Genomic DNA, 19,228 nt, shown 5'->3' on the forward strand with positions numbered 1-19,228 from the left:
TCTCTCAAGCCACAGAGTCTCTTCAGATTTTTCCAGTTGTCCAAAGACAACTGTGAAATGTGAACGTCTCTGGATTTTGAGACAAGGTCTTTCTCTGAAGCTCTGGCTGGCCTGGAACGCTTAGTCTTTGTGCTCTAGCCCGTCTCAGTGCCCTGCCTGCGTGGCATTTCCAGAGCTTGGTGTCTGAGAGTGTCCAGTGAGGCTGGCTGCTTCAGTTGCCTACTGTGACTTTCAGTGTAGAGCATAACTAGATCTTCTTATATGTGTGGATTTGCAAGACAGGATTTCTCTGTGTAGCCCTGGCTGTCCTGGAACTCTGTAGTCCTGGCTGGCCTTGAACTCACAGATCTGCCAGCCTCTGCCTCCCAAGTGCTGGAATTAGAGGTGTGGGCCACCACTGCTTGGTCACCTGTTTTGGTTTTGGGGTCTTTTTTCTTTGTGGGGTTTTTTGTTATTTTGGTCCTTTCTGAGTGTGTGTGTCCATCCATCTGTCCACCTGCCCGCCCACCCACCCATGTGCAATTGTAATTGTGTGTGCGCGCACGCGCTAGAGAGGTTTCTGAGGTAAGGTGCAGGTCAGAGGACAAATCAGGAGTCCGTTCTCTTCACCACGTCACCGCAGGAGTTACATTCTCATTGTCAGGCCCGGAGAACGTGGCTTCACCCGCCGAGCTTCTCCCTGGCCCTCATGAGTCTGTTTAGCCAGCTCTTATCATAGAATCTGTGCGGACGTACTTGCTTGGATAGTTTGTTCTTGAAAACAGTAGCCTCAGCAGGCCCTCTCCTTTTTAGAACACTCTGTTTCCAATGGGCCCAGAAGCGACTTGATAGAGGACGAGGAGCTGGAAGACACGGGCAAGGGCAGCGAGGACGAGTGGGAGCAAGTGGGTCCCAAGAATAAGACGTCCATCACCCGGCAGGCGGACTTCGTCCAGACGCCCATCACTGGCATTTTTGGGGGACACATCAGGTCTGTGCTTTCCCACGTTCCCATGGGGCAGGTGTGACAGTGTCTGGATCCTCCCTGCCATCTGCCTTGCCTGCTTTCCCCTTGCTCTAATGCTCAGCTCCCAGGGCTCTGGCCCATTGCTTGACATGGGCCGCTTGATATGAGTCGGGGTTTCTCTGTATATAGCGCTCGCTGGTTGTCCTGGAACTGATTCTGTAGCGGAGGATGGCCTTGAACTGTCTGAGTGCTGGGATCAAAGGCGTGTGCCACCACTGCCCCGGTTTACTTTCATTGATGTTTTTCAACTTTCTTTTGGGAACCCAGGGGGCGTCAGTCATTGCCTGGCACTCCGGAGGAAGGCTGGGGCATTCGACCCTGACAGGAAGGATTTCAGCTGGGTGTCACATCTGTCCCGACAGTCAGAGCCACCTCCCACCAGCTCTGCTTTGCTCATAAACTGGGACACCAGGCTGCACAAACAAGATTGAATCATAGAGTGTTCCCTGGATGAGGTGAAATGAGAGATGAGGCACTTATGGTTTTTATTCAGAAGAAGTTAGAAAAAGAAAGATGAAGAAAAACAACTAAGGAAACAACAAGGTCAGGTGGCGCCTTACCCTCAAGGCTGGTCGCCTCTCCTCCCAGACCATCGACATGGTTTTATTGTCATCAGCCTGCTCCCCTTCCCCCTCCTGATGGTTTTATAGAAGGAGAGCAGCATTAAAAGTCCCGGTCCCCTGGGGATTCCCGCAATCCCCGTTGCACTAGAACAGGCTGTGATACTTTGTTAAACACCTCCACCCCTACTCCATTCAGTTTGTTAGCTGGTGCATGCTGTGCTCTGGTGTACAAGCAAAGAATTTGGAAGTTGAAGTGTCTGAGCCAAGCTGGGAAAATGTACAGCTCAGTTGCTAGTCACAGAGGCTGGTAGTTGGCGGAGATATTTTTAAATTCAGGGCGGTTTTGGCTGTTCTGTTGTCTCTGGTTCTGTGATACTGAATAAACTTGCTTGTGTACTTATTCCTTCTCTGTTAGTTAGTTTTAAGGGAAAGTGACAGAGAGTGGCCTCTTACTTTTGTTTGTTTTCAATTGCAATCTTTAGGTCTGTGGTCTACCAGCAGAGTTCCAAAGAGTCAGCTACTCTGCAACTGTTTTTCACGCTGCAGTTGGACATCCAGTCTGACAAGATACGCACAGTCCAGGATGCGCTGGAGAGCTTGGTGGCCAGGGAGTCTGTCCAAGGTTACACCACCAAAACCAAGCAGGAGGTATGGTCACTGCTGGCTGAGGGAAGCCGACCTGAGTCCGCCTCTCACACAGTTGCTTTACTGAGAAGGCCCAGGGTTTCAGGACGCAGTAGTTGAACCAGACGGACTCCCAGCTGTGTCTCTGGCTCTTGTGACCCGAGGGAATGTCTCTCTTCTGCCTCTGTGTCTCAGTTCCTCAGAATCTAATCCTGGGATCTGCAGCCAGCCAACTTCTAGCAGAGGGAGGCGTTAGGATGTGAGGGAGTTCCGGGCACATCTGTGTTGCAAAAGCATAGATCGCCAATGACAGACAGACAGACAGACTATTCTGATGCTTGCTGCTCTTTGATGTGGTGATGGCAATAGTCTTGAATGTATGCATCCTGGACAGTCAGGAGCTGGGCTTGCAGCTCATGGAGAGGGGCTGGTGTCTGGCTCTCAGTGGCCTGCCCGACTGCTCTGCAGTGGAGGCCATCCTCTCTCAGGTCCTTTGTAGACTGTGGCATTGAGGTCATAAGGCAAGATGGATGCTGGCTAGTTAGGGTGGCGCTGTTCTGAAGAGTTCTTGGTATTAGAAAGCTGGAAACACTCAGTGGAGTGTAGAGGCTACAAGGTTAAATAAGAGATCCCAGTTCAGACCTGTCTTCAGAAATGCCCTTTTGTGAGCTGTGTACTGAGGAGTGAAGACACCCCAGCCTCGGCTCCCTCTGAGGTCTCCCACTCTGGCCGGCCGGCCATGCCACACTCTGGGGACCTGCAGAAGGAAGGTCTCCACCATGTTGTCTGATTCGGGCCTGGTGGTTGTTAAGTACCAGGAGCCAGGGACAGAAGCCCGGTAGCTGGCCTGAGTAAGAAGTGCGGGGCTGAAGGCCTGCAGCAGAGGGCATGCGGGTACCCTTGATCTGGCTGTGGGCAGCTGCTAGCTGGTTCAGCCTGTGTCTGTGGGTTTCTGTCTTTTAGCTTATTACTTAAATTCTCTTTCTCTTCAAGTAAATAATGGGGTTTTGAGGAGTGAGCGACTGAAGAACCATTTAGTGGAGACAACAAAGAAACCCTAAGAGTCGTCATAGCTGGGAAAGTGCGGTGGGCAGAGAGAAACAGGGCTCCAGCAGGCCAGACCACACTCTCCTGAGTTACACTCCATTAAGCTTTATCTTCATTGCTGCTTAAGGATCTTCAGGAGGCCGTGAAAGCACTAAAGGGCCCGGGGAGCGAGTGGCAGGGCAGTGGCTTTAGGATTACTTGAAACGTGTGTTTGAAGAAAGCTACTAGACAGGTTTGTGACTGAGATGACGAGACAGGCTGGTGCCTACCCACTCCAGCCGTACCTCAGCCAGCTTGCTCAGATGGCTCAGTTGCAGGTGTCCATAGGGGTGGGGTGCAGGTGTGGCTAGGGCTAGGGAGCCCCACAGGGTGCAGCTGTAGCCAGGCAGGCAGCCTGTGACCCTGGCTACTCTGTCCCAGGTTGAGGTGAGCCGCAGAGTGACTCTGGAGAAGCTGCCCCCTGTCCTCGTGCTCCACCTGAAGCGCTTTGTCTATGAGAAGACAGGTGGATGCCAGAAGCTGGTCAAGAACATTGACTACCCTGTGGACTTGGAGATCAGCAGAGGTAATGCTGGCCTGTGCCCACTGCAGGCCCCGCAGGTGCAGGAGCCTGTCACCACCCAGTCACCAGGGAGACCTTTAGTTAGGACTCTCTTTGTTTAATTTTATTGACATTTGTGGATTCTATATGGAAATGCTCATTAAGGTAGTTTTCTTATTTTTAAATTTGCTTTAGGGGCCGTTTGCCTGTATGCTCAAGTTTGCCCAGTGTGCTTGCCTGATGCTGGCAGAGGCCCAAAGAGGGCATTGGATCCCCTGGGGTTGGAGTTACAGGTGGCTGTCAGCCGCCATGTGGGTACTGGGAATCAAACCCTGGTCCTCTGAAATTGGCCAGTGGTCTTTAAACTACTGAGCCCTCTCTCCAGCTCCCCCTACGTTGCCTTATATTTTAGTCAAGTGTTTTATCTTTGTTTAAGGCAGGCTCTCTATATGAAGTACTGACAGGCCCGGAGCTCTCTATGTAAACTAGACTGGCCATGAACTTTATTATAGTGATTTGCCTGGTGCAGGTAGTAGCAAAACGTAATTTACCTAAAGCAGAAAGCAGAAGAGCAGCTGGTGCTGGCAGGGTCTTCATCCGCCCACACAGCAGCACGGTGCCTGTGCAGAAATGTGCTGGCTTCTGCGTTCCACAGGCCTGTGGCTCAGCAGCGGTAGCACTGCATATCTGCCCGGTGCCCTGCAAGGGCAGCCAGTGCTGAGGCGTCTCACTAGCTCTGACAGCAAGTTTTGAAGAGCCCTAAGAGACTGGTACTTATATAAATGAAGGTTGTTTAAATAGGTGTGTGTGTTGTGTATGTGGGAGTGTAGGCATTCATACCAAAGCACATATGTGTTGGCTTTTATGTCTTAGCCTTCTTGTGGAAATCAGAAGGCACCTTGGAGGAACTGGATCCACCATGTGGGTGAACATCTTAGATGATGCCGGAGTGTGGCACAGAGTACAGAGTACAGAGAACCGGGAAACCAAAAGACAGCTGTGTCTTGCTCTGATCTGATCTGATCTGATCTGATCTGATCTGATCTGATCTGATCTGATCTGCTCTAAGAGAAGCTCCTAGGTGGAGCTGGCCCTCCTCTGTCCCAGCACTGCCTACCCTGATCTCCTAGTCTAGGAGCAGGGTGTGTGCTTGCCTCCTCTGCCCTGTGGCTGTCTGACCCTCAAAGTGTGTGTGTGTGTGTGGGGGGGGGTGTTTCAGGGGACCCTGTTCAGCCAGCCCTGCTGCTCTGTGAAGTCTTTGTTGAAGTGTTGCTATTTTGTTTTTCAGAACTACTTTCTCCAGGCATCAAAAATAAAAATTTTAAATGCCAGAGAACCTATAGGCTGTTTGCAGGTGAGTGTGTTTGCCTCTGGTCCCCCCAAAACACAGTGAACAGAGGCTAGGGTGCCAGGCAACACTGCCCTGGATCACTCTCCCACAGAGATTGTTCTAGGAGAGCCTGGTTGTCAGGAAAGCATTCAGGACCATGTTTGCCCTGAATTGTGGCTGACAGGAGAGAGGGGTCTTACCGGGTGTCAGTGTCCACCTGAGTCAGTAGCCTGCAGGCCCGAGTGGGGCCACCTCCCTGTGGAGGGGGTCGTGGGAGTGGGGGCCTGTGGCAGCAGGGTGAGAGCCTTTTCTCATGGGTTGCCTGCTCTGTGCTGTCTTCCAGTGGTCTACCACCATGGCAACAGCGCTACAGGCGGCCACTACACTACGGACGTCTTCCAGATTGGGCTTAATGGCTGGCTACGAATCGATGACCAAACGGTCAAGGTTATTAACCAGTACCAGGTGGTGAAACCGCCTGCCGACCGCACAGCCTACCTCCTATATTACCGCCGCGTGGACCTGCTGTAACCGTGCCCGTGTGCCCGTGTGTGCCTGACGCTGCTTCCTACAGTTCCCAACTCACTCACTACCCACCTCTCTAGTGGCTCTGTAGAGAGACTCCCTCTGCGCCCGTGGGCTTGGATGGAAGGTGCCTGAGGGCCCGCACAGCGCAGCTCGTGCTGACTGACTTCAGAAGCTGGACTGTTGCCTGGGTGAGGGCACACGAGAGCCGCCGCTTCTGAAGAACCGCTGGTTCCCGGGCGGAGGAGGCGGCTCGCACCGTGTCCCAGTCTGATCGCGTAGTGGAATAAGTCCCGCACCAGCAGCTCTTGTAAATTTGTGAAAATGAATTTTATCTTTCCTTAAAAAAATAATTTTTTTAATTCATCACACTCTCCTCCTTTACCCTGTAGTTTTTGATAAATGACAAAAACGAGCCAGTCGTCATTAGAGATCGCTCTTACTTCAAAAGGAAATAAATACAAAAAAAACTTGTTGCTGGTTCCTAATAGGAAACACATTTTAACGATTACGAGAGGGAAACCGCTGACGTAGACACCGCGGGTCAGACATGTGGGTAGACGTCAGGCTGCAGAGGTGGGTGATTGTAACTTTATTACCCTGAAAAGATTTCAAATCACATTCATGCTGTGTACACATGAACAGTGGGCACAATGATGGACTGACAATTCCCAGTGTCTGCTGTGTAATCTCCCGCCACGCCTCTCTGATGCCGTGTCCCCCACGTACACAGTGTATTGATTCCTAGGAGTATAAAGTTGTCACCCATCAATAAAGATCACAAAGTTGGTTTAAAGCTGTGTTTCTTGGTGTGCTCAGCCTCGGAACTTAGCCAGGACCCTGGCTATGCTGGGTTAGTGTGGCTGTTGCTGAGTGGGGGAGGGCCTGTCTTGGAGTCTTGCTCCCTCTGATCTTGTGACTTAGGTCAAAGCCTGCGTCTTCCCTGAGTATTTCTGATGCTGCCTCAGTTCCTGGCAGAGACGAAGAGGGCTCTGCCAGCCATAGGAAGTTGGCTGTACACGGGGCTTGCACAGGGCAGGGCTTCCATTGGCTTGAAACCCTTTACTCTGGAGCGCCTTCCTTCCGTTAAGGGGCAGTGTTCCACCCAAGTCCTGCTTAGCCTCACTTCAGGATGTGGAGCTGGTGGCCCCCGTGCTTCCTGGAAACCTGGTGACAGCCAGAGGGACTCAGGTGCTCGTTCTTCGTGGGGTGTTGCTGGGACAAATGTGTCAGAGCACACCGTTCCACAGCTGGGGCTTGCTTACTGTGTCTCAAGCCATTACAAGAGGCCCGACACATGCCTGCCATGTAGATGAGCAGCTGCATGTGTGCAGGTGAGTTTACCCCCAGTACCATTTGGAGCCTGTGTTGTCCTGAGAGATGACGGCCACGTAGAACGGTGAACAGCGAGGAAGTGAGTCTGGTGCAGCGCACGGATATCTCCGTCAGCTAGCAGCTTTGCAGCTCTCTTCTGGGGGCTGTCTTCTTACGTGGTGTGTCTGGACTTTTGACTTTGGCCACTCTGTTGCCAGCATGAGATTCTGCACCCTTTCCTGTGTGTGGCTCAGGTCAAGAAGAAAGCTGGTATTGGAGGGCAGTGCTTAGTGAGTACACTGTAGCTGTACAGATGGAATTTCAGGACCTCTGCTTACTCCGGTCGGCCCCATTTCACTCTGGTCAGCTCTGCTCACTCAGTCCCTGCTTGCTCCAACCCAAAGATTTTTATTTATTATTATACATAAGTACACTGTAGCCGTCTTCAGACGCACCAGAAGAGATTGTCAGATCTCATTACGGGTGGACATGAGACACCATGTGGTTGCTGGGATTTGAACTGAGGACCTTTAGAAGAGCAGTCAGTGCTGAGCCATCTCGCCAGCCCCTAATTTAACTCTTTACTGATTGCGCAGCTATTCTGGTACTGTTTAGCAATAGTTGTTGGTCGAGAGGGGCCAGATCCTGTATCTAAGGCTTCCTGACTTACATAGACACTTCAGTTATCCTCCTGAGGCAGTATGAACCCTAGTTTTTTTGTTTTTGTTTTTCTCAGAAGGCATCGCATTCCTCCTAGACCCTCTAGCCGTTAGCCCAACCTTAATGGCTACCCCTAGAACCTTAATAGCTTCCTTCCTGAGGTTTAAGGTCATGTTAAACCTCATTGGAGATAGATGAACATAGCTGTAGACTCTGTATGGTTTAACTTAATGCAAGTCTTAAATTTTCCTTTTTGTTTGTTTGTTTGTTTGTTTTTTCAAGACAGGGTTTCTCTGTGTAGCCCTGGCTGTCCTGGAACTCTCTGTAGACCAGGCTGGCCACAAACTCAGAAATCTGCCTGCCTTTGCCTCCCAAGTGCTGGGATTAAAGGTGTGTGCCACCACCGTCCTGTATATCAAAATATATCTTAGCTAGGACTTCGAATAAAGCAGGGTTTCATACTTTACCTTTTTTGATATTTTTACTGTTTAAGACACACACACACACACACACACACACACACACATTGCCTGTGTGCATTTCAGTGCATCACATTCACACCTTGGAACCAGTGTACTTAACACCCAGCCAGGTCCCCTGGAACTGGACTTATATAGATGGGAGCCACTGTGTGTAATGTCCTTACTGGGCTTTATCTCGAGCCCAGAGTCTGTAGTTTTTGGTAGCATCTCAGTTTTGTATTGCCTGAGCTACATCAGTACGTAGCCAGGCGCAGATAGGTGCGCGAGCTGGGGTGGATGAGACACACCAGCCCTGAATGAAGCGTTGTCAGTGTTCTCTCCCTGGGACACAGGCCTCCTGTTGTTCACCCTGGAGTCTAATCCTACCATGGTGTTGGTGCTAAGGTACGAAGCTTCCTGGTGGGGTCCCCTGGCTTTGACTCATTCATACCTGGAACTTCCTGCAAACTTTGCTATCGGGGGTTTTTGAAGTAGCTGTTTTCCTAGCCTAGTGGTCAGGGTGTAGATTCCTCTAAGTCAAGGTGAATGAATGCTAAGGTGACATCAGCCATGTATCCCCAGGATGGGCATTCAGGATTGGAAGCCTCAAAGCCCATCTGGAGTGTGTTGGTTTACAGTGTTGGGCCGCGTGGTGGGGCTCCAGGATGCTCCCTGGAGTCCCAGAGCAGGGTCGCTGTACATTTGCCCTTGGGCTCCTAGCCTATACTTTTAAAAAATACATATTTTTTATGTGCGGATGTTTTGCCTGTATGTGCCTGTGTACCACATACATATCTGGTGCCCGTGGGGCCAAGAGAGGGCATGGGATCCCTGGAGCTAGAGCTACAGATGGCTGTGAACTGCTATGTAGGTTCTAGGAATCGAACCTCTACAAGGAGCAGCCAGTGCTCCTAACTGAGCTGAGGCATCCATCACTCCAGCATCCTCCTAGCTAGAACTTCAAATAAAAGCAGGGTTTCATACTTTACCTTAATATTTTGATAATTTTACTGTTTAAGATAAATTACATATTTTTCTAAAGTAAAGAAGTGTTTCTGAGTGCCCAGATTCTCTCCTGAGGGAGCACTTCCGGACCGTGGGCAAGCCTTTATTGCTCCTTGAGTCTGTTCTCCTGTGAGGCCGCCAAGACTTGCACATCCTAGACTTACATTTTCATATGTAGTTTATAGCAGTCCTGTACTCCGCAGAGGAAAGATGGCAGCTCTCTAGTGTCTTACTGACTGGGCTGCAGTTGGAGACGCTACCCCGTGAGGTTGGTAAGCTGGGTCAGAGCGCACCCCTGGTTGGCATCCCCTTACCTGCAGCTTGATCTTGTCCTCCAGTTTTCCCTGTCTCTGTCTGCATTCCAAGCTGAAGGAAGCTCTGTGATTGGTCCTCCAAGCAGGCCCCAGGCTTGTGCACCCTGAGGCTATTGCAAGGAGTATCTGCTTTTGTGTGTGCACTCGGGGACTTGGCAGGCACTTGCCTGCTCTGGAGCCTGTGCCAGCCATTCCTGCTGTGCTGAAGACAAGAACTCACACCCTTCCAGACCTCAGCCTGTTGAGGGAGCCACTGGTGACTGACTGCCATGAGTCACATAGTGTTTGTTCGGAGGCTGGTGGCTGTAGAAGAGAAATAGAAACACAGGCAGGAATCCCAGAGCTGTAAGGCTCCCACAGTGACTGAAGAGGGGAGCAGAGCCCACGGGGCCAGCCTCGTGACATCTAAGCAGCAGCCCACCTTCCCCCTCTTGTGATATCACTGTGAGTGGGGTGATACCCTGCACGTATGTAGGGGCACAGGCCTGTAGGACAGGAAGGAGCCAGCTTGACCAACACAAACTCTAGGTGAGGACAGAGGCCATCTCAGCCCCTGTGGTGCACTGATGCCTAAGGAGCTGACCCTCAGCTGGGTCACAGGATGATCCTGCTGTTCCTGTGAACAGGCCATTCTTGTGCAGGAAGTTGTAGAGAAGTCAGTGAATGTATTCCCAGGCCTGCGGCTCAGGAACAGCCACGGGCAATCGGCTCTTTTCTTTCTTCCTTCCTTCCCTCCTTCCTTCCTTCCTTCCCTCCCTCCCTCCCTTCCTTCCCTCCCTCCCTCCCTTCCTTCTTCCTTCCTTCCCTCCTTCCTTCCCTCCCTCCCTCCCTCCCTCCCTTTTTCCTTCCTTCCTTCCTTCCTTCCTTCCTTCCATCCATCCATCCAAAAAGAAAAAGATGGTCTCTGTAGCCTGCAGTAATCTTTCTGCTTCAGCCTTTGCAGCTGAGTTTCAAAGTCCTGCCTCCTCCTTTCTTGCCTGATCACTAACCTGTGGGCACACCTACCCCCACCCCCACCTCCATCTTGGTTGCTATCACCCTGTCAGTTCTGGGTGCTTCACTGAAGCTCATGTAGTTCAGCGAGCCACCTCCAAGGCCAGGGAGATAGATCTTACCTGCTGGGTGCTTTTCAAGGAACCCACATGCTAGGCAAATGCTCTGCCATTGAGCTACGTTCCTGCTAGCTACTAAGAAACAGTATAAGGGGCCTGTGTCCTAGGCAGCCTCACCAAAGCAGCCCAGGGTGATTGCTATGTGGTAGCCCTGGAGGGACAGGACCTATGTTCTTCCAGCCTTTCAGTGGCCAGCTGGGAGCCAGCTGCACAGGCTGTTGTTTGTATATTATTATCTATTATCATTATTATTATTATCTACTTCCCTTTATAGCAATACCACGAGCTTTCTGAAACCTTCTGAGGCACAGAAATAACCCGGGTAGAGACTGTGTCCACCCTGAGACCAGACTCAGCAGCAGAGACCACTTCTGCTTGACCATGTTGACAGCCCCACACAGGAAGGCTCATTTCTGGATACAGCAGGAGTATGCTCTAATTCTTCCCGGAGGGCAGGCGTCTTCCTTGGGGTTTTACTGCTGTGAACTGACATGACTAAGGCAACTGTTGGAGAAGCCCAGAAGATGGTGAGCTGGATGGATGCTAGACGGTTTGCTTTTGATTGTGACTCCGACCTGATATTTTTTTCCCTCTTGAAGGAAGAAAGTATTTTAGCAGAGCCCACAGTTAAGAGATTTTTAATTGTAAAAAGGTTTTGGATTTTAAAAGAGATTGGATATTTTAAAGGGATTGAAATCTTAGTATGTAAGAATTTGCAAAGACCGTGGGACTTTTAAAGTTATTTAGATCTTGGGGATGAATAAGAACTAAGTGTTGAGGCTTACTAGTGATGTATTTGTGTGTCAAGTTGACAAGGGGTCAATTGTACTGGCTAGTTTTGTGTCAACTTGACACAGCTGGAGTTATCACAGAGAAAGGAGCTTCAGTTGGGGAAATGCCTCCCTGAGATCCAGCTGTAAGAAATTTTCTCAATTAGTGATCAAGAGAGGTGGGCCCATTCTGGGTGGAGCCATCCCCGGGCTGGTAGTCTTGGGTTCTATAAGAGTAGGCTGAACAAGCCAGGGGAAGCAAGCCAGTAAGTAACATCCCTCCATGGCCTCTGCATCAGCTCCTGCTTCCTGACCTGCTTGAGTTCCAGTCCTGACTTCCTTTGGTGATGAACAGCTAAATAAGTGGAAGTGGAAGCTGAATAAACCCTTTCCTCCCCAACCTGCTTCTTGGTCATCATGTTTGTGCAGGAATAGAAACCCTAAGACAAAAAGGACAACATTTAATTGGGGCTGGCTTTCAGGTTCAGAGGTTCAGTCCATTATCATCAAGGTGGGAGCATGGCAGCATCCAGGCAGGCATGGTGCAGGAAGAGTTTAGAGTTCTACATCTTGTTTTGAAGGCAAACAGGAGAAGACTGGCTTCATGGCCTCTAGGAGTAGAGTCTTAAAGCCTACAGCCACAGTGACACACTTCCTCTAACAAGGCCACACCTCCTAATAGTACTATACCCTGGGCCAATCATATTCAAACCATACTGACTCCTTTATTTCACGCACTCGATGTGATAATTGACTCACATGTCCTAACAGGCTGCAGGATCCCCGGGCCTTGCGTGAGCTGAGGCCTGGCTGTCATGTCTCCAGTCTCTCAGTCTAGGTGGTGGTGGCTTTAGGAGCACCCTCCTATGTATGCTAGCATCTAAGGCCCCGAGCATGTACATATACACAGCACCCCCACCCCACCCCACTTTCAGGGTAGCTGTTAAAAAGGTCTCCAGAGGTTGCCAGATCCCCCAGGGTTTCATTTCCCCAGGTTAGCAGCTGATATTTTGGACCTGAGTTTCTATCAGCCTCGAACAGTCTGCACCCTCATCATCGTCCCCTACCTGTTCATGGTGTCCCCCTTTGCTGCCGAGGTCCCCCATTTCTGTTTGTCTCTGTGCATGGATAGATTTGCTACCAGCGAGGTCTGCCCTGGATGTTCTTGGTTCCTTTGTGAGTCACCAGCAGTTTTGCAGCCTCAAGTGTGGACCCACAGGGCCTGGAGCTTGCTGCCTCTCCAGGAGTCACTGGCCTGCTGGTGTCCAGCATTCTTAACCTCCACTAACGTAACGAACATTTGCAGTAAGGAACTCTGGAGTTGGAGTCTGCTTGACCATCAGTCCCTCTGGCTCCTGGACACAAACAGTTCCCAGGTTTGCCAATTTCCTTGACTGTATCTCTTGCCTCTGAACTGTGTTCTGTCCCTTCTTCCTGACTGCCACTTGCTGGCAGTCACCAAGCCCTCCGGTGCCAGGCTGAGCCCACACAGCAAAGAAGCAGACATCACAGTCAGCAGTGGGTGACTTCAGGCACTGTCCCTTGCCCACCTTGGTATGTCCCTGCTGCTCTCCCTGATCTGCCTCTGCTAAACTGCTTGCTCCATAAGAAGAGCAGAGACCTCGGGTGCCTTTGCAGAAAAGGATGCTGTGGGCAGAGCTGCATTGACCTGGGGGGTGCTGACTCCTGCTGGGCCTCCCTTCTGGCTTGTGCCACCCAGCCCCACTCTCTGGGTCCTGTAAGTTTTGCCAGGAGGACCTGGTGACATGCCACAGTGATGCATCCTTCCTTTCAGCGCCACGCCCGGCCCCTGCAGAGCCAACTCTCAGTGCAGGGAAGGAAAGTGGATTCCAGTGTGAGGCCAGCCAGGATGCTTGCTTTGTGCTGTATCTCTGCTACGATTTTCCCATACGGGCACTTCTTGCTTATTGTTTGTGTTTTGAGACAGGGCTATAAGTAACCCAGGCTGGCCTTGAACTTGAAATTCTGGGCATGTGCTATCACACCTAGCCACTTTCCCCTTTTTGATCGGCAAAGTTTGTCTCCTCCATTTCCAGGCCCAGGGTAGCCACTCCTGCTCACTCCCTTCATTGCAGGAGACCAGTCACCCTTCTCCAAGGCCTGAGGTTTCACTGTGCCGTAAACCCAGCAGACTTAACTAGAGAGCACACAGGCCAAGTTCTGTGCCCTCTTGAAAGGCAAGCCCTGATTTCTGGTTTGAGAGTTAGCATAACGGTCTTGTGCCCGTAAGACACCGAGATCCAGTTCCACGTCTACAGCACAGGGCATGGAGATGTCTTGGGCACCGAGTGCCATTCCGTTTGGGTGACCTAAGCACAAACAGATCCTAGTCCTGAGTATTAAGTTCCCCCTTAAATACTTGTGGGTTACGAACTTCAGGGGAAGTTTGCTTGGGAATGCTGTCTTGGGATGTCATCAAACATTTGGCAAAGAGTCTGAAAACATATTTCTAAATCCTCCATGGTCCCAGCCTCAGACCTAGTTGGTTTTTAATAAGCCTAGCTCTTAGGGGTTCCTCATGCTATTATTATGACTGACTGACTGACTGAGCCGATAGCTTCCCTGAAAGTCCAGGGTGGTATGAGTGGACCCTCTGTGGTCCCTCTGGCAGGCTGCAGCACACACACCAGCACACACACGTGAGCTTTCAGAAACAGCTGCCTCAAATCTGATATCAGAATCTGGTGAGGACCCATCTTCACGTGCGAATGTTTGTTCAGTCAGCAACCACAGTCTCTGCTTTGCTTATAGTGCAAGGAAACTCAGGAGGTGAGATTTTTTTACCCTTCTCCTCCTCCTCCTCCTTCTCTTCTTCCTCTCTCCTCCTTCTCTTTTCCCCTTTCCTCTTCCTTCTCCCTCTTCCCCCTCCTCCTCTTCCCTCTCTCCTCCCCCCTTCTCCCTCTCCTCCTCTTTTTTTTCCAGCACTGAGGGTGGAAGCCAGAGCCTTGGCAAGTGAGCCAAGCATGCTACCACTGAGCAATGCTTCCAGACCTTTTTCTGTTTTTTTTTTAAGAGCTATATTTATTTTATATATGTCCGTATGCTGTTGTTCTCTTCAAACACACCAGAAGAGGGCATCGGATGTCATTACAGATGGTTGTGAGCCACCACGTGGTTGCTGGGAATTGAACTCAGGACCTGGAGAGCAATCAGTGCTCCTACTTAACTGAGCCATCTCTCCAGTCACCCTATTTTTTTCTTTTAGATATGCTCTCATTAAGTAGCCCAGGAATGCCTTAAATTCACCCTGTAAACTATGGCGATTTTGAACTTGAGATCCTCCTGCCTCAGCCCCCTAAATAACTAAGATGATGGCCCGAGCCATCACGCCCTACCTGGCCACTACTGTTTTGAAGAGCTCACAGCTAGTGGGGAAACAAACAGGCCAGGGAGTGTGAGGGATGTCACCTAATGGTTCAGGCTCCCATCAGAAAGGACAGTTAAGCCCTGCTCCAGGCGTTGTAGGACTTCTCTGGCGCACAGCTACAAACTCTTGTAAACTCCTCCAAAGACTTTGGAGCCCCCTGGGTGGATACATCACAACAATGACTCCACTCTCCACCTCCTGGTACCAATTTCTGCCTGCTTTACTTATCTGATTGTTGTGACCAAACTCCTGTGTGGTGGTTTGAAAGAAGATGGCCCCCATAGGCCCATTGCAAGTGGCCCTGTTAGATTTGGCAGTGTGGGAGTAGGTACAGCCTTGTTGGAGGAACTGATCTCTGGAGGGGGCTTTGAAGTCTTAGATGCTCAAGCGTGGCCCTGCTGCCTGCCCATTGGATGTAGAACTCTCAGCTCCTCCCCACTATGTCGGCCTCCATGCTTCCCATCAGGATGATAATGGACTAAACCTCTGGACTTTTAGGCCAGCCTCAATTAATGTTGTCCTTTATAAGACTTGCCTTGGTCATGGTGTCGCTTCAGTAACAGAAACCCAAACTAAAGACATCCTGACAAAGCCATCTTAAGGAAGAAAGGGGTTCCTTTAGGCTCACAGTTTTGGGGGTCCATCATGGTGGGAAAGGCACAGTAGCAGGAAGGGAAGCAGCTGGTCATGTGGCATCGAGAGTCAGGAGAGAGGGGGGGAGAGGGAGAGCAAGGGGGGGAGAGGGAAAGAGAGTGGGGAGAGGGAGAGGGGGAGGAGAGGGAGAGGGAGAGGGAGAGAGAGACTGGGCTGGTGTTCCGTTCACTTTCTCGTTTTTATTTACTCTGGAATGCCAGCCTATGGGATGCTGCCACTCACATTCAAGCTGAGTCTTAACCTGCTCAGTTAACCCGATCCAGACACTCCTCACAGACAGTCCCAGAGCTGTTTCTGTGGTGATTCTGCACGCCATCAAGTGGACGGCCAAGGGGAACCATCGCAGCCCATGCTGTGGACAGCTGTTGGCAGTCTTTCCTCCATTTTTACCTTCTTATGTGTGTGGATGTGTTGCCTGCATATGTGTCTGTGCACCAAGTGTGTGCCTTGTGCCCCCAGAGGCCAGATCCTGTGGAACTGGAATCAGATGGTTGGGAGCTGTCTTGTGGTGTTGGGAACAGAACCCACATTCTCTGGAAGGCCCCCCCCCCCCGCCCGCGCGCCATTGCTCTAACCATTGAACCACCTCTCAGTGGATGATTCTTTATGCTCATTGTTATTTGGATTCCGGTCTGTAGAGGATACTCTGTGGCTGATGGCCTGGGATGTTGCCTTCCTCTCTGTCCAGTCTGTATGGTTTTCGGTTTCCTTTCCTTTTTTGAAAGATTCATTTACTATTATTGTGCGTGTTTCTTCGTCAGGGTTACGATTGCTGTGATAAATACCACGACCTAAATGATTTGGAGAGGAAAGGGTTTGCTTCAACTTATACTTCCAGGTAGCATCTCATCAGTGAGGGAATTTGGGGCAGGAAGTCACACAGACCGGATCCTGGAGGCAGGAGCTGATGCAGAGGCCGTGGAAGAGTGCTGCTTACTGGCTTGCTCCCCGTGACTTGCTCAGCCTGCTTGCCTATAGAACTCAGGACCACCAACCTAGGAACGACCCCACCCACAGTAGACTGGACCCTCCTCCATCAATCACTAGTTAAGAAAATGCCCTTACCTACAGCCCATCCTGATGGAGACATTCTGTTAACTGAGACTCCTTCCTCTCAGGTGACTGACTCAAGTTTGTGGCAATTAGCCTGAGTCAAATTAGCCAGCAGATTGTGTGCACAGTGCCTGAGGCGGCCAGCAGAGGGCATCGGATCCTCTTCAGCTAAAGTTACCGAGCCGTGACTTGCCCTGCGGTGCTGGAAACTGAAGCCTGGTCCTCTGCTGGAGCAGCCAGCGCCCAAACCGCTGAGCAGTCCCTCCAGTCTCTCTTCCTTTTCTTCTGTCCTTGCCTGCCTAGGTCTCTTGATAACAAGGGGAGCTGGGCGTTCAAGTGTGAGGGTGGCCGTTTCTAGACTTTCTGAGATGGTATCTGGCTTTTCCCAGAATGTGATGCACCTGGAGGGGGCAGGGGTCCTCTCTGCTTTTCCAAACTGTTTGTTTGCTTCATATTTCTTGTTATGGGTCATAGTTTCAGTCTGTAGCCCAGGCTGTCCTGGAACTCACTGCCTCAGTTTCTGAATCCTAGGACTGCAGGTGTGAACCGCCATACCCAGTGACCTTTTACCTCTTCATAGAAGTAATGCATAAAGGGTCGAGCAGTCGTCCTTTCAGCAGCCAAGGCTTCTGCCCGAAGCGTCAGCTTCTCCAGTTGCTCATATTCTTCATCCTGCATTTTTGCCAGCGTGAAGTCTGTCCTCTTCCTCACTGGGACAATGAAGACTGGGGACATTACCACATCCAATTGTGAACCAGATTGTCAGTCAGCTTCTGCTACTGTGATAAAATGTGATAAACATCTTACAAGGAGAGAAGGTTTATCTGGACCTGTAGTACGGATGTGTGTGGAGCACGGCCAGATGAGGCTCGTTCATTTCTGGTGGCTTGGAAGCAGAAAGGGAGGGATGAGAAGGTACTAGGGCCCCAATACTAGGTCCCCATCCAAATGGCATGGCTATACCACCATCCATAACATCACAAGCTGGGAACCAAGTCTTCAACATGTGGGTGTTTAGGGGCCAGTCATATGAGCCACAGCACACATAGTAGGTAAGGGACATAAAGATGTGTTTGACTGTAACTATGGTGGCACTGAGTACTACTCTAGGGCCTCTGCCATTTGTGACCCTGGGGTTGGTAAGCAGAGCCGCAGATAGCCTACAATGATGGAGGGAGAGTGACCTGGGCCAGCAGGTCACTCTTCAGTGACAGGGTCCTGAGAGAGAGCCAGGATGTCAGAAGACAGAGAAAGTGCCTTAGTTAGAGGGTTTTAATGCTGTGAACGACACCATGACCAAGACAAGTCTTATAAGGACAACATTTAATTGGGGCTGGCTTACAGGTTCAGAGGTTCAGTCCATTATCACCAAGGCAGGAACACGGCAGCATCCAGGCAGGCATGGTGCAGGCAGAGCTGAGAGTTCTACATCTTCATCTGAAGGCTGCTAGGAGAAAACTAACTTCCAGGCAGCTAGGATGAGGGTCTTAAAGCCAACACCCACGGTGACACACCTACTCCAACAGGGCCACACCTCCTAACACTGCCACTCCCTGGGCCAAGCATATAGAAACCATCACAGAAAATAAGAAAGTCTGGGATGCAGAGGTCTTGAATGTGCTGTCTTCTGCCAAGCAGGCTCCTCCTCTGTACATCAGGGTCTCAGGGAACGGTTGATCAGCGCAGCTGTCAGCAGAAGGGTTGGGGGCCTGGGCAACCAGAGCTTTAGTGGGTGGGTGGCTTGGTTCAGGAACACAGCTAGGGACCTCAATTTTATTTCGCTTCACTTTTCTTTTTCTTTATCACTTACTTTGACCTGTAAGTACCTTTTAATTTTTTTAATAGTTCTCTGAGAATCTTGTATAATATGTTTTGATCATAGAGTCACCCCTCCTCCACCTCTTCCTTGATCCACGCTCCCCCCCCTTAGTTTCCCACCCAACTCTGTATCTACCACACTCCTACCCAGCTAACCCAGTTTGTGCCACCCATCCATTCTTGGGTGTGTGGCCACCCACTGGAGTGTGAGTTGGCTTAACTGGCTTTTCCTCTCCCAGCAGCCTTTGCTCCTCTGCTCAGGGGAGGAGGACTGGGTGGCCTGAGCTTACACAGGTCTTGTGCACACTGTCACAACTGACTGCTGTGACTTCATGTATGCTGCTGCCCTGCTACATAGGGAAGACGGTTTCCTGACGGTCAGTCATCCACAGCCCATGGCTTTTAGTGCTCTCTCTGCCTCCTCTTCTGCAAAGGTTCCTGAGGCTGCGGAGGAGGGCCTGTGACACAGGTGTCCCAGTCAGGGCTGAGCATTCCACAGTATCTTATTCTCTGCACCAGTTGTGGATCTCTGTGTTAATTACCTATTACTGCCAATAGAATCGTCTCCATGAGGGCTATGAGACTTACCTGTCTCCAGCACCCTAGGAGCCTGTAGCTTAAATGATTGCAAACCACCACTCTCGAACAAGGGCATCTGGGTACCAACTGTGCACCTAGCGCCTCAAAAGCTCTTCATTTACAGAGCAGGGGAGGAGGTCAAGAGAAGGCGACAGCACCAGGGTGCTCAGCGGGGACTCAAACCCAGGCCAGCTTCCATGGAGCCTCTGAGGTCAGCAAACACCGGGGCCCAGGGACTCCTGGGAGCCACTGAGCCTCAGGGGCCTTGGTGATGTGGGAAATGCCAGTGAAGAGCGCTTTCCCTCAGAATTCACGAGGTTGGCGCATTCTGTTTTGGTTAAGAGTTCTGGGAAGCCTAAGTTCTTTCTGAGCTGCCATCCCCATTCCCAGAGTGCTGGCTCCCTCCTGCCCGTGGGAACCCGGTGGGTGACTGTAGCCAGCAGCCAGCAGTGAGCAGCCTGACT

General features: G+C 50.9%; 1 protein-coding gene across 5 annotated transcripts in view; it reads left to right on the forward strand.

Annotated features, from left to right (window-relative positions):
• The window catches only part of Usp10 (ubiquitin specific peptidase 10), a 47,201-nt gene extending 40,769 nt beyond the window's left edge, over nucleotides 1-6,432 (forward strand). For 3 of the 5 annotated variants that reach the window (NM_009462.2, NM_001310630.1, XM_030243413.1), the window contains 5 exons: nucleotides 793-970; nucleotides 2,052-2,217; nucleotides 3,661-3,805; nucleotides 5,070-5,135; nucleotides 5,455-6,432. In NM_009462.2, the coding sequence (NP_033488.1) occupies nucleotides 793-970; nucleotides 2,052-2,217; nucleotides 3,661-3,805; nucleotides 5,070-5,135; nucleotides 5,455-5,642 (743 nt within the window). In that variant the 3' untranslated portion in view covers nucleotides 5,643-6,432. The remainder of the gene's footprint in view (nucleotides 1-792; nucleotides 971-2,051; nucleotides 2,218-3,660; nucleotides 3,806-5,069; nucleotides 5,136-5,454) is intronic. The other 2 variants (XM_006530845.4, XM_006530846.4) reach the window with 1 other exon arrangement.
• The last annotated feature ends 12,796 nt before the right edge of the window (nucleotides 6,433-19,228 follow it).

The sequence above is a fragment of the Mus musculus genome, chromosome 8, assembly GCF_000001635.26.
Source record: "Mus musculus strain C57BL/6J chromosome 8, GRCm38.p6 C57BL/6J".
NCBI classification, from domain to species: Eukaryota; Metazoa; Chordata; class Mammalia; order Rodentia; family Muridae; genus Mus; species Mus musculus.